Below are 19063 nucleotides of genomic sequence, written 5' to 3' on the forward strand. Positions count from 1 at the left end.
TAACGAAATTGCACTATCTGTTTTAAAATATAAGAAAAACAATTTATGAAGCGTTGGAAATGAATAACCTAATTCTATGGTAACATTTATGAAGTAGCGAAGACTAAGGTAAGCACTGCCTACGATTGAGCCTCATAATGTTTCCTCTCATTGAGAAGCATTTAATAAAATAATCACATATATTTGAGTTTATGCATTCTCAGAAAACTTTGATTTTTCACATCATCTATGGGTTATGGTGACCATATTTATTTACGCAAATTCGGGACAAACATTTTCTGTCAATGATGGAGGGGGGGAACCATTTATGTAAATTTACATTTTGTCTTAGTTCAATTTCTGAAAGTTTTCAGTTGATATAATCTTTTCAAACATGAAATTTCGTCGAATAACTCGTTGTCCGACAACTCTTTCGTCAAACTATTTTCTTGCAAAATCCGGTAAACCGAATTTTTTTAATATAACCCATTTCGAGTGCTTCACCATAGTTCCAAATAGGATACACAGTTTCCATAAAAGTTCACGAATTGTTTAACAAACTATTCGTTTTGTATATATTGCTATTGTTTATAGTTTTTTTTTTATTTAGCGAAGAATTTAAAGTTACTGGAACAAATTCGCAAGAAACTCTTTCATTATATTTCTAGAGAACAAATTGTTAATTGACTAATTAACATAATTGTTCATTAACTGTTCTATTAACGCGAATATAAGAAAAACATTAAGTAACCCTGTAGGTAGCACTATTCGCGTTATGAAATAATATTGCCGCCGGTGGGGGTGGTGATGACTTAATTATATTTCGTTTGAAAAATACCGTAACCTTATGAAAAATACTGTTTTTGCCGGAAACCTGCGAACTGACAAGACATTCAGTATTTCAGTTTTCTCGTGAGATTGAAAAAATAAAATAAAAAGTACTAACATCTTAAAAACAGTACTAATTAAAAAGTTCGGGTCGTTTTCCGGTATATTTACTAATGCCGGACAATGTATTAGAATCATGGAGGGTTGGCCACCCTGTCTATGTAAGTCATGCACATTTAAAATATAACCGTGTACCTTGAATTTACCAGAATCCACTCTTAATCAAAATATTGGTTTTAATTATTTACGAGATATTTTCATTTAGATGGGATTCTCATAAAGCCAAAATAGTATGTTGGTGTGCCATTTACTCTCAGATTTTCTTGTAAGCTTGAGATACCAACGATGTCTTGTACGCTTTATCAAACTACTGTGTGATTAAGTTGAAAATATTTTTACCTTTTGAAGTTATTTGTGTACAAGAGTTAGGAAAACAGGGGCAATTCTTAAAAATTGCATTTCAGTATTTATTAAATCTTCCTACATTCAGATTTAAAAATATATTTGTTAAATATTTTTTTAAAACATTTTAATTAATGAACGTTTTCTTTTAGAATTTCGAAACAATACTATTTATTTCAGCAAGTTTGATAGTTATAATTTTACTTTATATATTTGTGTATATCAGTATACATAAAATATATTTATGTACTGTATACAGTATATACACAAAACATTTTGAAACAACAAATAAATCAATAAGTGGATTCTCTTTATATTAAACAATTTTCGAAAATTTTAGATACTGTTTAAGGTTTTTAGGATATGCAAATATGCAATGTTTTATTATGAAAATTCGAAAACAAATCAAGCGATGCCGTCCGTCAATGTCTGATTACCTCCCTTCTCGAAGAGCACTTCATTATTTAAGAACTGTTAACTGTTTTTGTTTGAACAAACAGGGAATTACGCTAAGTATTTTGGACATAGTGAAATGATAATGGCAAAAAACTAAAATTTATAGTACTATTCGGATAATATTTATACCCTTATTAGCATTTTTATTGCTTGAAGATTTCAGAGAAAAGTGCCGGAGAGCATACGTCTAACCAAGCCTTTCGTCACACCATTTGTCCATCTAACAAACTTCATATCTACCTCCATTCACTCCAGATTACTAAACAGATCAGATTATCATGCTGGTACCCTCTCAAGTTCTTTTCCAACATTCAAGAATATCATAAGGTAGGCATTGCCTTTATCCAACTTTGCTGCCGCTCTATTACAGAAACGGAGTAAATTACTAAGGCGAGATCTTAAATTAACAAATTCATGCTGTTCTCTATAAAGTGTTATATTTTTATCCATTCATTTTTAAATTCTAGATTTAACCAACTTTTCCAAAACCTTAACCTCCATTTCTGAGATAGTAATAGGTCTGTAATTTTCAATCCACCTTTAAGTAATTACATACTCTCACCCTCCTTTCTCTCTCTTTTGGGGCTTTGCTAGAGCTCAGTCTTAAACAGTGCAGTCAAAGGTAGGGCTACTTTCTTTGCACATTTACTCAACACGCACGCCAATATCCCATCGAATTCCCATAGCAAAATTCACATTGAGATTTTGAAATATTCCAAGCATCTCCATTTGTTCTACCCCAAAGTCTACACCAATACCTGTCACATCAGGCACTGATTTACCTACATTCCAATGATAAACATTCTCAAAATAATCACTCAGTAATTCGACTATTTCTTCTGGTTCTGTTACATCATACTATTATAATTCTGTAAAAATATATTTCCATGATCGATTTTCCTCATCTGTCTACATAGCGAAAGAACTGTGGGATTCCTTTGGGTAACTAATTTCAGCTCATAATTTGATTTTTTTTTCTTCCTTACCACATGAAAATCTTTCTTTCCTGTACCTTGTACTGTTCTTGAGCTTGCTGATTGCAATCCACCTTACATTTATTCACACAACATTTACTTCTTTTGCATCGCATGCGTATTGCTATTACTCATCCATTTGATACTCATCTGTTTCATTTTGCTAGCCACAGTAATGCAGTTCGATTCTTCTTCCTTCAAATATCTCTTATTTTCCATGCACTTTGACTCCCACCCTTGCAGATTCTCATGAGTTGGAACTGCTCTAATCTTTACATAATTTCCAGATCTCTAACTACATATAATCTTCCATGTTAACCAAAGATTCAACATACCTAAACATCTCGCGGGACAACAATGAATGGTCGCTCTTCCCAGTTGGAGATAAAATGCTAATGATAAAATGCCGAAGCTATCACCAAATCCAACTCTCTCGAACCATGAGTTCCCTCCTTCACATGTTGTTTCCAGTAACTTTCTTAAGAGCTGTATAAATTTCATTCCCTTTCCCCATTCCCCTACTCTCCTTTCCTATCCCAAAGTCTCCCATAATAATGACTCCGGTCTTGCTCACAGAACTTTTCTGCTGATGCATATCATGTATATATACTCTTGCACTCCCAGGTGTATAGCAGCAATGAACAACATATTTTATCTCGCTTGTCCATATCTCACACCAAACGGATTCGAATGGACTGTCTCTCACACTCATCCACTGCCTTTCCGGCAAATCTCTAACATTGTCGGTTGCAATACCTCTATTATTATCTATTATTATTAACCTCAATACCAATAACAATAATCTATTATTATTATCCCACCTCTTATTTTGTTCTCTCTTTGAAAACACTGTAACCATTATGCTCTTTTCTTGTAACTGTATCATCCTTTGTTAATCAAGTCAAAGATAAAAAAAGTAATAACCAATTGGGTCCATCAGAATCGCTTGCTTCAATGCTCCCTGCATACACCTACTAGTTCCCGGACATTCAGTGTCTAGTTCTGCTAATTATATCTCTCCTTGACCAGTACTTCCTTCCAACAACGAACTTAGAAATTATTTAGCTGAATACCATCTTTCAAATATAATTTCTTTAATTCATCATAGTCACTCCATAATTCTATTAACCGCACACCATTCTTTCTATACAACATATGAATCAATTGATTGGTTATTATGTCCCTTCTGTTTAGCTTATTACTATTATTAGACACCTCCAGGGAGAGTCCAAAGACTCATCGAGGGAGGGAACCTGCTTCACAACTCTGCCTACTCCGCTCAGTCCACCAACTGACCGCAACTACACCAACGCCATCTACCGCCGACCACCACCACTAGTATTTCCAAAGACAATCGCAAACATCCATGTCCACGGCGGGATTCGAATCCGCAGCCTTTTGGCTAGAGCCGATACCCTAACGACTCGGCCAGCAGGCTGGCCGTCGCTTCGTTCAGTAACATTTTCATACCCTGTCATATCCATTCACATCCCCTGTTTGGTTTCTACAAGCGTCTCACATCTTTAGTTTTTGCTACATGAAAACACGATTTCTTTACATTCACGTTACGTAGATCCCTTATCGTGGAATGATCATATAATATATCCTTATTGTTTTCTCATTCATTTCGCTTACTCTTCTGTCTCTTCCCAAGAACCTCCCCTTTCCTTGTTCCTCTCTATCTTGGTATCACATCTTTCGACATCTGTTATATTTTCACACCTTTGACTACTCCCTTCCTGACTCTTTCTATCCATCGCATCCACCTCTGATTTTCTCTCACTTTCACACCTGACATTATTGTATTATATTTCAGGTCTCTTTATCCCACAATACTCTCTTTTCAACTCAGACTTCGTTTCATCTTTTTGCTTACCTGTTCTATACTGACAAGCAATGGTTTCTGGCCACTCTACGTCTAGCCTTCATTGGAAGACCAATGAAGGACGCTAAGTCTGAATTAAAAGTGCTATATTCTTCGCATCATTACCACTAGGAACGATCAGATCGGATAGCAAGTGCGGTCTTCCTCTTCATCTGCCTAATGGAATGGAGACCACAGTCTGTGTATGATAAAATTCTGATGCAATTTCTTGCTCCTTATGAACATAAGATTCTTTTGAAATTTCGCTGCGATAAGTTTTCGAGAGGTTTCTGCTTATGTAACGGATAGTCATTAGTAACCGCAATTGCAGATATATCAGATATTATCCGAAAATTATTGTCTTAAACAGCGAATCAGCGAATGATACTAGGTAAAACCAAAATTCTTATCTTGAGCGATGTACTATATAAAGTTATTTGATGCAAATAACTCAGTAAAGAATAATTATCTTCTCTGTTATATAGCACATAAGCTAATAGGCATGAAGTAATGGCAGGTTAGTTTACGAGCCGTTAATCATTTTCAAAGAAATTAGTAATATAGCATTTAAAGAAGGTTGATGCAATTAATCAACATCTATAATAAGTAGAAGAGTATGTTAACACTTGACATTTAACTCTATGCTGTGACGCTCAAAGGCAATTACAGCCCTATAGTTTGGCATAACGGAATGTATTCACGATTACTCCTTCGCAAAATTGTGAAAGAGCTATATAGCCCAAATGCTATTGTTTACAAAAATCAATTGCCAGCGAATCCGTCGTTCTTCACAATATGTATTATGTTATGCTACATTGTATATCTTCGAAGTGAACCAACCAATATTTCTCTACAATGATTCACACACACACACACACACACACACACACACACACACACACACACACACACACACACACACACACACACACACACACACACACACACACACTAAGGTATGCAGAACAACCACTTCTATCGTGGATAGAATGAACTTTAGGCACTATGAAAGAACGTATTAATATTGTTTTAATATTTTATGTAACTCACTCTCAGTAAACGTGTTAAACGTATATTACAATAGTACTATGAGTGAGGTTTTTTATTTTTATTACATTTTTTTATTTATTTTTGACATCGTACTGAAACCTTGCTCTGGAGACCTGGTGGAATTTTTTAAACTACTCACTGTCTACTCTGCCCACTTTTTTTCAAGGCTATTTACTATGCTGAAACCTAAGATATTAGATACCACTACTTAAGGAAGAACACCACATCGTACCAAAATTTACCTTTGCAACTGTATCCTTTAAAGGTGTAGTGTCAGTGGAGTTATATGGACTTTAAAGCTTTGGACCCCTCCCTAACTGATTTCAAGATATTCTCTTGGTACGATCTAGTGTTCTTCCTGAAGTAGCCGTTTCCAGGAAGAATGTTCTTAGTTTTCAGCATAATAGCATACTAGCGATATAGGGGACTTACCATTCTTTAATCCCCAGGTTAGTAGTTGAATAGCACAGGATATTGTTGAGGGATTTTAGGCCTTTTCTGGTCCTGCAAGTTGGACCATAATATGCAGCACTGTTTTTAGTGCGACCATGAAATTCCTACACACACACACACACATACAGGTATAAACCTTCATACCTGGTAACGTTTTGGCTCCTGACTTTGGCTGTAGTCCTCTGGCTCGGATGACTTCGATTTCAAGGTTTCCCTTTCGATCACAGAGACTTAGCTGGACATCCCCCAAACTAGGAGAGGCCAGGGCCTGGCGACCTACTACTTGACCAGGCCCTAATCCCTCAACGAAATCGGAAAACTCCCCTTCTGGAGCTATCCTTAATGAAGGCACCCATCTATAGAAATAAAGGAAATACCTAGTTGAATATGATAATAAAGAATCTTGTTATATTAAAATATCGTCTCGGTACAAACGAAATAAAATAAAATAAATGCTCTTAATCAGTTATTTATTGTTCTCATCTTTTGATTCTTTATCAGAAAGACTGAATTAGTTTTATTACTATTTTAATATGGCGCTTGTTATATAGTACACTTTCCACTGTATGCACTATTTATTTATTGTCTCTTAATCAGTTATTTATTGTTCTCATCTTTTGATTCTTTATCAGAAAGACTGAATTAGTTTTATTACTATTTTAATATGGCGCTTGTTATATAGTACACTTTCCACTGTATGCACTATTTCCTACCTGCTAGCCCCGTATGAGACAGGCTAACTTATCTCAGCTGAACAGTTTTGTACGAAGCGCATAAGTGGAGAGTTAAAATAAACTATACACTTGTGCTAAAAAAAAATGTTGTTTAACTTCAACTCACCATTCTGAAATAGAGCTAATTGGATTATATCTATTCTTTCCTGATATTTCCCAACATAGTATTATTATTATTATTATTATTAGAGACCTACACCTACGGGGAGTCAAGGGCTCACGTGGGAAGCCATACATGACCCACGTCATATGTGATATCTTCTTTTAATCCCGTTCATACCAGATGAACTGACGACTTCAACAGGCAAAGTTTTCCACTCATTTACTGCTCACATTCCTTACTTAAGCGTACACAAACTTAACTTCCAGAATGCTCTTGTGTCCTCTGAACCGATATCTTATAATAACTTTGCAGAAGTTCTATGGATCTCAATCATATAACCTTTTTCCTGTTAATGGGTGTCTGCAGCCACATATATCGTCAATCTGTCCTCGTAATATATACCATATTCGATGTAATCTGTGTAATCTTTGCACCTGTTCCACAGCTTCTTTATCACTTCGGAGCGGAATATAATAGAAATATTATATTCAATGCAGTGCTTTCTGTAATGAAGTTTATGCAAATTTTAACAAAATAAAATTAAATAATAAGAGAAGCGCCAAATGCAAAGAAATCTCTAAATCATCGGAACTGGAATATTTTGAAAGCAAAAATGTAAAGTTTATTTAAATGTTCCAAATAAATCCTATTTCAAGCAAACAAATCTGGCTGTGAGCTACACTTAATTAACATGAAAAACTTCTTTCATAGATGAACTAGAAGCGGATTGAAGAGTGGAGAGCCGATTTGAATCTATCGAGTGATTCCGCGATAAGGCCGCGGACTGAACTTCATGGAAGTGCCATAACAATAATAATTAATTAATCATAATATTCCAAACTTATCCTTAATGCGTCTGAATCTGAGTCAATATTTACGAAAATTATAAATGTACTGTAGCAAACTAATTGAGTAATTATCAGAATAAAAAGTAAAGGTGTATCATAGTTATATAAAATTAATTCATATATTTCTTGGAATGTATCCTAACGAATTTCTAAAGAGTTATCAAACTTTTTTAGCCTACTATCGGAGTGTATATTGTAACGAGAACATAGCTAAATGTGCGTTTGATATTTCAATTAAAGAAAAGGAGTCAGTCACAAATGCAGTTATATCACTCGCAGTCTTAATGTGTCTTATTTGGAAGACTGAATTTGAAATTGTCACAGAATTAATATGTTGACTCCGTGTAAGTCATGTAATGATAAACATATTCAAACTGCAAGGAGAACGGTCTATTTTTAGCCAATTGCATTGCTCTTGTACCAATTTCCAATTATATGTTGGTCCTATTTTCTGATAAATTCAGTTTTCCTGGAGGCTTCTCTGGATATGTATTGAGTGCATATATGTTCATAATATTTTTGTATTCATGGACTTATATCTGCTATCTGAATTTTATTATGATTGTTACTAAGAGAAATATAGTTAGAAACGGCTATGAAATAGAAACATTTACGATAATACAATGATGATGCAAAGAATGCAGCTCCAGAAGAGGTTACTATGTTTTGTTTGATTAATACCACGCTGCTACTATTTACGCAGTTATATGATTTGATCAAGTACTAACTGCATTCTAAAAAAAAGACATTATCGGATTAATTGACTTTCAAGTTATTGAAATTTAGAAGTGTTTGTCAGTTCCTTTGTTGACTCCTTTTAAGTTTATCTTGAAATATTCTACGCTTTCATTATTTCAGTTAATGGTTATTTTTCTAATCTAAAAGTTTTATAAAAACATGTATCGGTGGATAACATTATTTTCTATGATCATTCATCGATGTGATGTTCACTATAAAACTATGAAAAATATTTGCATATTATGCATTGAAAAAAGATAGGTACCAAATTAATTTAGTATCCATATTTTTAATGAATCTGTTTACTAAACCTGTTAACATTCATCATGAAAATACATCTTTTAACTGCTCAGATATGCCTGAATAATTAACACGCAAAACCTAAATTAATATTTTTAAATATTTAATATTTAAAAAAAATTAAAGCATTTTAAAATATGTTACGACGGTCAGTTTATATCTATCCCTTCACAGTGTAACATTTTAGAGATCTATGACTAGGGTGTGATATCAGTGTGATGACGCCACAGCAATAGATGTAACATGCAGAACAGTGGTCATTTTAAACATTACAGAGTTTAACTCGAAATCAAGTACTAATTGCATTCTAAAAAAAAGACAATATCGGATTAATTGACTTTCAAGTTATTGAAATCGGAAAGTTTCAGATTTTCTGAATTGAATTTAACAGAATATTAATACGCTTGTTAATAATCATAAATTCATGTAATATTTTAAGCACTGATAATAGTAGGTTTATGTGATTATTAAGTGAGAACTGCGCAGTAATGAGACAAGAAAAATGAAACTATTATGTTTGGCGTTTAAGAAGCAGAAATCCAGGAAATTACCTATAAAAGTAATTTCCTGGAATGTTTAGGATTTTAGAATTTTATAGAATTTTATATGTGTGACATCTATAAAGATGTCATCAAATGATTCTGACAGACAGTGACAAAATTTAGCATATGCAGTGATTTAAGAAAGAGTATGTTAGCAATTTACAAGTAAGGGACATTTTGAGTATAACAACAGATGCAATATATAATAGAAAAACAAATAAGAGCAACCAATGAACGAGCTCTCTATCTTGATAAAAATAATCATAAACCAACAAATCTTCAACATCAAAATATACCATCTACTGAGGTAAAGTTAATTTAAACGTAAATGTGGGTACCCTCTGAAGATTTATTTCCGTTAATGCACTCCGACATTGTTATCCACACTCCTTTTCGAACTCATTCAAAAAAAGTACTGTATCACTAAGTTGTCCCACATATCTTTATTACAATTGTAGATATGTGCTTTTTGAAGTAATGTATGTCCCATTTTTTTTAATGTTGGGATGGAAGCATTGTTCCACAAACTTCTTGAATTTTAATAATGCAGTTCTAACATTTGAATATGGATGGACACTCTTCTCCTTTTTCTTAAATATGCAAAAACTCTACTAGTGCTTATATTTTGTCATTTTGTTTTTTTTCTCGTAGTCTGTGTATATTTGTTGATGAGTAAACAATTTATGCATTTCTCTATTTTCTTTTGAAAAAAAAAAAAACTTGTGTCTGTAGCTATTTGAATAACAATTTACTTAATGGCTTTATTTTTGAATATTAAAAAAGAATATGGAGATGTCAGTTTAGTTTTCAAATCTTCGTGCTGATAAAGTACAGCAAATGTGTGGATCGATTAATTTCACAATATTAATACGAGCACTAAATAAAAATTTAAATTTTACACTCTTTTCTGAATTCTGACATATTGTTTAATTCCCTTGGTTTGGTTTAGTTTAGAATTTTATGTGTGCTGTTTTATGAATAAAGTTGCTTAAATCGTCCACTAAATAGCTGAAACTCACTAATCTAATAAAATATATAAATATTAAGTAATGAATGCAAACGTATATAAAAATAAGGTATATTTCAAAATTAAGTGATACAAATATGAATAATTTCTAAAGAAAATGTTAGAAAATAGTTTAGTAGTTAACATGAACTTAACACTCTCAAGTGAATCAACCTCGATTTGATTTTATTAACAAAATCATTCGATTAAGGTGTCGCGTTTATCCTTCTGTAATTAAAATAACTCTAGCACCGTTAATAATTGAGAAATTAATCGCGGTTTTATGATATTTCTAACACGAAGGGTTTTTATACAATATACAGCTGGTCTCATAGGTATTAGGAAAGGTTTTTCTCCTCTCGGAGGATCGAGTTTTTCATCCTTCCAAATAGGCAAAGCTGCCCGAAAAACTATTAACAGGCATATTAAACAGGCCTCATAGCCTAAGTTTTCTTAGTCAGGGAAAAAAAAAAAAACTAAAGCACATGAATATCGTTGGTGGACCAACGATTACATAATCTAGAAACTTTACTCCAGAGGCAGATCAAACATGGAACTTCTTCCAAGCCATTTAGTCCTTAATGAAATAGTCGGTGGTCATATGATCTACTGCTTGAAGACACTCACGTATCCGTGTCATAGTGGGATTTCCGCTCTATGCCTTGTAATTTGGAAAGCTGACACTCTCTCCACACCTGCCAAGCTGACTGTAATTCCTATTGTTGTGCAGTCGTTTAAAATACCGAAGAAAGTTTTAAGTTATCAACTGTTGCTTTTTTTTTTCAAAATACGCTGATTAACAAATTACATATGTATTTAAAACCGACGAGAATAAAATGTCAATTTCGCAAGTTCACTAGTGACGAGAACGGCTTTTGTCATAGTGGAGATACCCTGATTAAGCCGCGACGACCCACTGCTGTAGTTGTGACAGTGTTCAAACCAATTTTAACTTGTGGATCTAAGAGCTGAGTCAGAAATAAAACTTGACCAAAGACTAGAGACAGCAGATATTAGAGTCCTGAGAAAGTTTAGGGGCGTGAACAGATGGCATCAATGGCAATGTGGTATTAAAGACGAGGATATTAGGAAAGAACTCGACGTTGTTAGCATCCAGGAATGTGTTAGCAGAGCTAATCTCAGGTTGTATCAGATTGTGACCATTACAGATTGTAAGCTAATGTGTTAAAGTGCAGTGTGCAACTGTTTCATAAAACAGAATAGATATATTGCACATAAAAATATACATGCGTATTGATATACGCATGCAAAATAAAAGAATAATAATCAAATAAAAGAAATAAAAGCAAAAATATAATAAATATGATATATTATATCAAGAATCTAATAACTTAATAAATAATAATGTTAATAACAATAATTTAGTAATTACGTATTAGTCATTGCACGTTAAGTATATTATATACCAGAGTTTTCCAGCAGTACCTCTCACTCTTAAAATATATATTTCACTTCTCTATTAAGAATAAATTCAAATAAACACATTTTACACAAATATTAGCTATGAGGAAAGATACTTTTATATAAAACTGAATATAAACTTTTTAAATATAATATACTCTTAGAAGATCAAAGAAACCACTTCAGCACAGTAACGATTTCTAAAATTAGCATTAGATATTTCATACGAAAAATAACAGTGCATCATCAACAAGCAAGCAATTTAATTTAGAGGCAGAATACAAAGCAAATTCAACAATCGGTAAATTAGAAATCGCAGGCACCGCTTGCTAGAAGTTAATATATCAAACAAATGATTAATCAGTTTTGCTATGTGTTAAAAATAAGAGATTCCCAAACATTCGAGATTGACAAGCATCCGAATTTAAATCTGAATGATTTAAATTCGGATCGCATAATAAATCCTTTAAACTTTCCTTGAACAGATATTCATATTTAAAACCACTTATATGAATAATGCGGTTATCATTCCAACGGATGCCCTGTTCACCATTATCATTATCATCATCATCATCAAATTCCTGACATTTACCCTCGAGGGGTATACAGGATATGATAGTACTACATGAAAAATTTACATCATTACTAACTTCCTATCTACAATTTTCCTCGAAATCAATCAGTTACCAGTCAAAGCTCCACCATTCTCAGATCTTATATTTCTATCTAATAAGGCACTTTTTACCGTATCAATCCACCTATATCTTCGTCTGCCTCTGGGTCTTTTTCGTGCCAACCTGGCAGAGAACAGATATTTTGCTAATCATTCCTCTACCATTCTGTTTACGTGACCATACAACCTGAGATTAGCTCTGCTAACACATTCATGGATGCTAACAACGTCGAATTATTTCCTAATATCCTCGTCTTTAATACCATATTGCCATTGATGCCATCTGTTCACGCCCCTAAACTTTTTCAGGAATCTAATATCTGCTGTCTCTAGTCTTTGGTAAAGTGTTTTATTTCTGACCTAGCTCTTAGATCCTTAAGTTAAAATTGCTTTGAACACTGTCTTGCATACAGCTAATTTAGTGTTTTCACTAATTTCTCTCTTATTCCATATAAATTTATTCAGTTGACTTCCTACAATACCAGCTTTGTTGATTTTGTTGTCTATTTCCGTATTTAATTTACCATCTTCAGTAAAAATCGTGCCTAAGTAGCTGAAATGTTTTACTTGTTCTATAAGTTGTCCATTCACAATGCAGTTGATATGTTCAATGTTTCTGACTATTTTCATTGTCTTTGTCTTTTTAATGCTGACCTTCATATCATATCTATTACAACAGTTATTCAGTTTACTAAGGGAATCTTGCAGACTTGTAACGGATTTACTTAGAAGTATAACATCATCATCATAAAGCACAGAGCTGACGTTAACATCAACAATTTTGATATCAGGTTTAATACACTTTCCTTCATAATGTAATCCATATAGATAATGAATAACAGAGGGGATAATGTACATCCTTGTCTGACACCAGATTTAGCATTAAAGCATCTTCTTGTACTTCCGTCAATTCTAACTGCTGATTTACAACTAATAAAGACTATTGCTTGATATAATGCCCCACCGACAGCATACAAATGTAGCGTTTTTAATAGCTTCTCTCTTAACGCCTTGCCATATGCTTTTCCAGATCTACAAAACATAAATACAGATCTTTGTTCCCATGACTTCTCAACTATTTGTCGTAAAGTGAGAATCCGATCCTGACAGCCTCTATTTGGCCTGAATCCAGCTTCTTCTTCACCACGCTTTTCTTCCACAATTCTTCTCAACCGTTTCTCATGTATACTGGCATAAATCTAACCAGGAACACTCAGTAGAGAAATACCTCTGTAATTCTCACATTCAGTTTTATTTCCCTTTTTATGTATGGGTACTATGAGAGCTCTACTCCAATCATCTGGAATTCGTCCCTCTGTCCAGGCCTTCTGAACTATGCAGCGCAGCCACTGTAAGACCTTTATACCTCCATACTTGAGCATTTCTTGTCGAATATGTCGAATATCATCTACTCCTGCTGCCTTTCCACATTTCAGGCTTTTGATGGCTTTTTCTACTTCAAGTATGGATAAGTATTCCTGATTGCATGCTTGGTCAGTGTTTTTTATCACTGTGCTGTCATCACTGCTTGTTTCATTTAGCAATATTTCGAAGTAATTACTCCATACTTCAGGGATATATTTCTCCAGTTTTCATATCGCCTTTATCATCTCTGTTTCCTTTTACAGCATTCTTTCCTCCATTTCTGAGCTTCTTCAACAACCTCCAGAATATCTTGCCACCTTCTTGTTATTTATTTTCTGTGTTTTACCAAAGTCTTCCCATGTGTTTGCTTAGCTAGTTTTACACAGGGTTTAGCTTTCTTACATTTGTCTCTGTATTCTCTAAGAGCACAAGCTGACTTATTTGCCAGGAACTTTTGATCTGCTTTCTTCTTTTCCTTCGCTGCCTCTTTAACTTCCTGTGTCCACCATGGAGTTGTGATTTTTCTCTCCTTGCAGACAACCTCACTTCATGCCTCTCTCGCTGAATCAATCAGTTTTCTTCAGAGCTTGCCATTGAATCTCCAAGGGTTGATTCCTGTTCTTAAACTTTTTCATTTTTATTTGAATAATTTTTGTATATTTTAGTCTACAGTTCACATCTGACAGCTTCTCAAATTTTATTTGCTTTAAAACTTTCTTACATGTTCTTCTTTTCGATATGAAATTCAATTTTATCCTGCTCAACAGTAAATGGTGATTACTTCCAATTTCAAATCTTCTGTACACTAGTGTCCTGCACAAGAGAGAAAACATCACTATCAACAATAACATAGTCAATGAGACTTTTCTTATTCCTTGCATCTTCTCCCCATGTAAATTTGTGCATATTGTTCCAACATGAAAATGTGTACAAATTCACATGGAGAGAAGAGCAAGGAACAAGAAAGTCTCATTAACTGTGTTATTGTTGATAGTGATGTTTTCTCTCTTGTGCAGGACACTAGAGTGTACAGAGGATTTGAAATCGGAAGTGATCACCATTTAGCAGGATAAAAGTGAATTTCATATCGAAAAGAAGAACATGTAAGAAAGTTTTAAAGCGAATAAAAGTTGAGCAGCTCTCAGACGTGATCTGTAGACTAAAATAAAAAAAAATCAGCTAACTGCTTTTTTCCCCATATATAGGGAGTAGGCGAGGCTGTTTTTAAGCCCTATCTAACTTTTGGAGACTGAGTGGGCAGTTCAATCTCCACTGGTACCCAATCAGAGATAGCTGGCCCAAGCCTATCACTAATTAAGCGGCACGCAGTGAAGAGAGACAGCTCAACAAGTGCCGCTATTTCGTGGTCCTTAACCCTAACACTCGTATTTAATGTCTGAAATAATGCGGGTTCTACGGTCGATTTTCTTGAGTTTCCTGGACAAAAAATCCGAGTTTGCGGGAGAAAAACCCGCTTGCCCGTGCTAAAGATCGACTAACTCGGGAACCGGTCGAAAAAAGGATTAGAAGAATTTCTTCTAGTCACCGACTAGATTCGAAACCAAGAAGTCTTCCTTCGTGCAGTTTAGTGCCGTGTTGTGCAAACGTCACATCCACTGAGCTACACAGGCTCTAGACTAAAATATACAAACATTATTCAGATTTTCCTCTGTTCACCGAGTGATGAAATTTAAGATATCGAATGCAATGCTGATGTTTACTCGATCGTTTTCTTTTATTCTTTTTCTTTTTTTTTTCTTATTTTGTTTTTCACAGAGCGGTCATTCTGTTCAAAATACGTCAAGTTACGTTCGTTATACATCCGATAAACAATGGATAACGACAGAGCGACAGTTTGTCTTTCGCAACTGTAAATCGGTGCCATTGGCTCTTGCATTTTGGTGTGAGACCGACTGATGAGATTCAAGGCGCGAATGCAGTACTGAAGTTCGCTAATTCATTACAGTCGCAAGAAATCCGATAAACAATGGATAGAGAAAGTGGCGACAGTTTGTCTTTCGTTGTTGGTAAAAAATTTAAATTGTAATCATTGCCAGAAATGATTAATCAATTATTTCATTAATTAACCTTCTATTTCACAGATTTTGCTGTTTCTGGTTTATCGATTGTTGTAATTTGTATTCTCTCCTTGAATGAATGTAGAACGAACATTCCATAATAAATATGTCTGTTGCTAATTTTGAATAAACTATTACAGTGTAGAATATGTTTTTTAATCTGCTGGTATCATAGGTATCATTAAAGATATGATAAAATATTGCTTTGAAGAATCTTTCCTTGTATGTCGTATTGTCTTCAATTTACGTTTTAAAAATACATTTGAGGTGTTTATAAGAGGATATAATGTCCTTTACTTTCTAAAAACTACCACGACCCTCTGAGTTTAATTCTATAGTATTGTGTGATAACCAAACTACCTCAACCAAGCAAGGGTTTTTAAAATTATTTTTTCTCTATAAGTCGCATCCATCAACACCAGCATCCCTCCCCGAAAATTACTCGAACCCTTGCTTTGGAAACCTCTACTACCCATATAATATGTTAAGAAAAAAAAAAAAAAGGAGGCGATTTTAGTATTAAAGGAAATTGAATTTATGCATATTTGTAACTTACCGTGTTGTTTGACATTATCAAGTAATGTCAAACCGCGTTAACTCACAAATTTCGTAAATAAATTCAGCAGAATTAAGTTACAAAATAAGAAACTTATTGGCACATTATGAATACAGATTTGTTCATTCTTCTAGGATGCATATACTGGAATGCCCTTTGTTCATTTCTCTAAAATGGATATATACAATACAGTACATTAATATCCTAAATGTTACCAACGCGCTTACACCTTTTCTATCAGATTTGTGCAATAAGCCCACAGTACCTGGAGAACTATGTATGCTGCTCCCTTTAATTTTTGTCATTGAAGATTATTAATTTAACAGTTAGCAAGTACTATTTTTCTCTAGTTGAATGGTGGCTGTTACTCAGCAGGCTATCGCAGTAAATTCAGCATGCCGATGCATTACTGAAGACGATTCTCTGCACACTGCGTTTATAATCTTGTGTGGGTAAGAAAGGGTACCAGATGACTATGAAGACTTTTGACGAATGAAGCACTCTTCATTCATCCTACTCTTTCAACAATCCAAGTAATTTTCAGACTGTCATCGTTCCGGATAATCTTCAACCAGTGCCTTAAACATTTACCACCCTTCAGTTTGGAGATGATAATCCGGTCACCTACTCTTCAATGCCACCAAACCGCAGTCTTGCCTTTTCACTCCCAGTGAAAAGGCAAAACTGCGGTTTGGTGGCATTGAAGAGTAGGTGACCGGATTATGACCAGTGAAAAGGCAAAACTGCAGTTATCTTCCCTTACTCTCTCAGTAATACATAAATCACCAAACAAAATCAGCTCTCTCTCTCTCTCTCTCTCTCTCTCTCTCTGCTTGGAATGACAGTTACTTCCAGTCTTTACTAGCATAAACACATCGGTAGCTTCCTCAATCTCTAAAATGTGCATACTTTTCCGCTTAAGATGCTATTTTTCATCCACCCAGCGACTAAGTTTATACAAATACCAAATTCGCCCATCCTTAGACCTCTGTTTATGTTTGCGGGCTATGCACCCAACACCTTCCTAAAAATCCTTGATGCCTTACAGATGAGAGTATTCGTCTCGTGGATTATTGCTCCTTCCCAGACTCATTTCATGCGCTATCCCATAAACGCAATTTCAGCTTCTTTGTCTCTTCAGGTACATGGTCACTTCTCCGCTGAACTGATAACTCACATTCCTCCATTTTCTTTTCTTCCTGTTAAAGCAATAGAGCAGCTGCCCAACATCCCCTTTCAGTACCACTGGAAACACATTGAACCTCATTCTCTTCCTCCTCATTTATTCTATCTACCTCTGTGCTCTAGAACAGCTCTCTTCCTCACATAGTTTTCTCGAGACTACAACCTTCCATCTCTTCAAAAAAAAAAAAAGAAGTCAATAGATTTCGCCTTTCTCAGTCCTTACTCCACCCTACACACGACACTGTTCTGCATAGATTTTATACCTCCTCCTCGTGTATGGGATAAAAATACACATACTCGCCAATAATGTAATAGCTACTTAACCTTTTTATTAAAAATTTGAAACTCTAATTTTGTAGGAAAAAATTATAAACGAAATTATTAAAATTAAGGTTAACTTTGCTTATTTAAGGTTTTAGGTGCATTGTTAATTAGTGTTGCTTCCTTCGTTTTTCCGTTTGTCTGCTGCCTCATAAGCCCAATACTCTTGGCACGTGTAGTAGCCAACATTCTTCAAGAGTACAAAACATCATTTAAATGCTTTATCATGTAATAATTTGAGTCAATATCAGGGCAGGATTTTTGCGTATCTTAATATGGTGTCCACGAACATCGGAAATATGAGGTAATTGTCTCTAGGTCGTTCAGTTATGAGAATATGCGTCCGACACATTTCGAATTTAGTTTACAGCTTGGATGGCGAAGATGATCACATCATTGTTTCTCACATCACTTACAGCAAAATCAACCTCTACGGTGGTGTGCATTATTATTATTATCTTTTCTATAACCATCACTTTTAAGCTAGAAATTATTAAGTGACGTGCGTGATCTAAATTAGTTTTTAAATACATGTACATAGTTTTTTCAGTTGTTCGTTCCGAAACATTCTCGGGTCTCATCCACAACATGTGAACATTTTTTCTCACTTTTTCAGCTTTCCTTTTGTGTTAGAAGTGAGTAATCCATCATTTTATGTGATTGCCTTCACATTCTAGCTCTACTATGTGTTCATAAAAAAAGTTAACACGTGTACTTTTTGAGCATACCTAAACAATCCAGCCAAGCCTTCCATAGCATGACTGCAATCGTTTTTTATTTACTTACGGATTTTGGCATACGTCTACCTTAATAATAGTAAGCAGAGTAGCATCTTTCATATTTTCCTGCTACGAATTACACTTGGTTCCATAAACTAAGGAATAGAGAAAAATAGCGAAATATTTGGGAAATAAAGGGAAAAAACATATGAAAGGCAAGTAAATTATGTAAAAAGTGACGTTGAATCTGGTTATTGTATACAAATGAGTCGCACTCAGAGCGTATATGCAAATGAGCCATGGCATAAAAGCGAACGTTTTGGATTGGTTTTCATTTCATGTCTAGAGTGAAAACAAGGAATTTCGTGATAACCAAATTATTGGATATGGCTGCAACACATCATTTA

At 34.4% G+C, this 19063-nt stretch overlaps 1 protein-coding gene across 2 annotated transcripts in view; it reads right to left on the reverse strand.

Moving 5' to 3' along the window:
* Positions 1–19063, reverse strand: part of LOC150094669 (regulating synaptic membrane exocytosis protein 2-like) — a 358944-nt gene that overhangs the window by 5632 nt on the left and 334249 nt on the right. Inside the window, exon 19 of one of the 2 annotated variants that reach the window (XM_090410907.1) lies at positions 6211–6422. In XM_090410907.1, coding sequence (XP_090267033.1) covers positions 6211–6422 — 212 coding nt within the window. Of the gene's footprint in view, positions 1–6210; positions 6423–19063 lie in introns of those variants that run through there. The other variant, XM_090410908.1, reaches the window with a different exon arrangement.

Source organism: Typopeltis vanoorti, chromosome 21 (assembly GCF_054136105.1).
Source record: "Typopeltis vanoorti isolate ZY-2024b chromosome 21, IOZ_Tvanoo_1.0, whole genome shotgun sequence".
Classification (NCBI taxonomy): domain Eukaryota; kingdom Metazoa; phylum Arthropoda; class Arachnida; order Uropygi; family Thelyphonidae; genus Typopeltis; species Typopeltis vanoorti.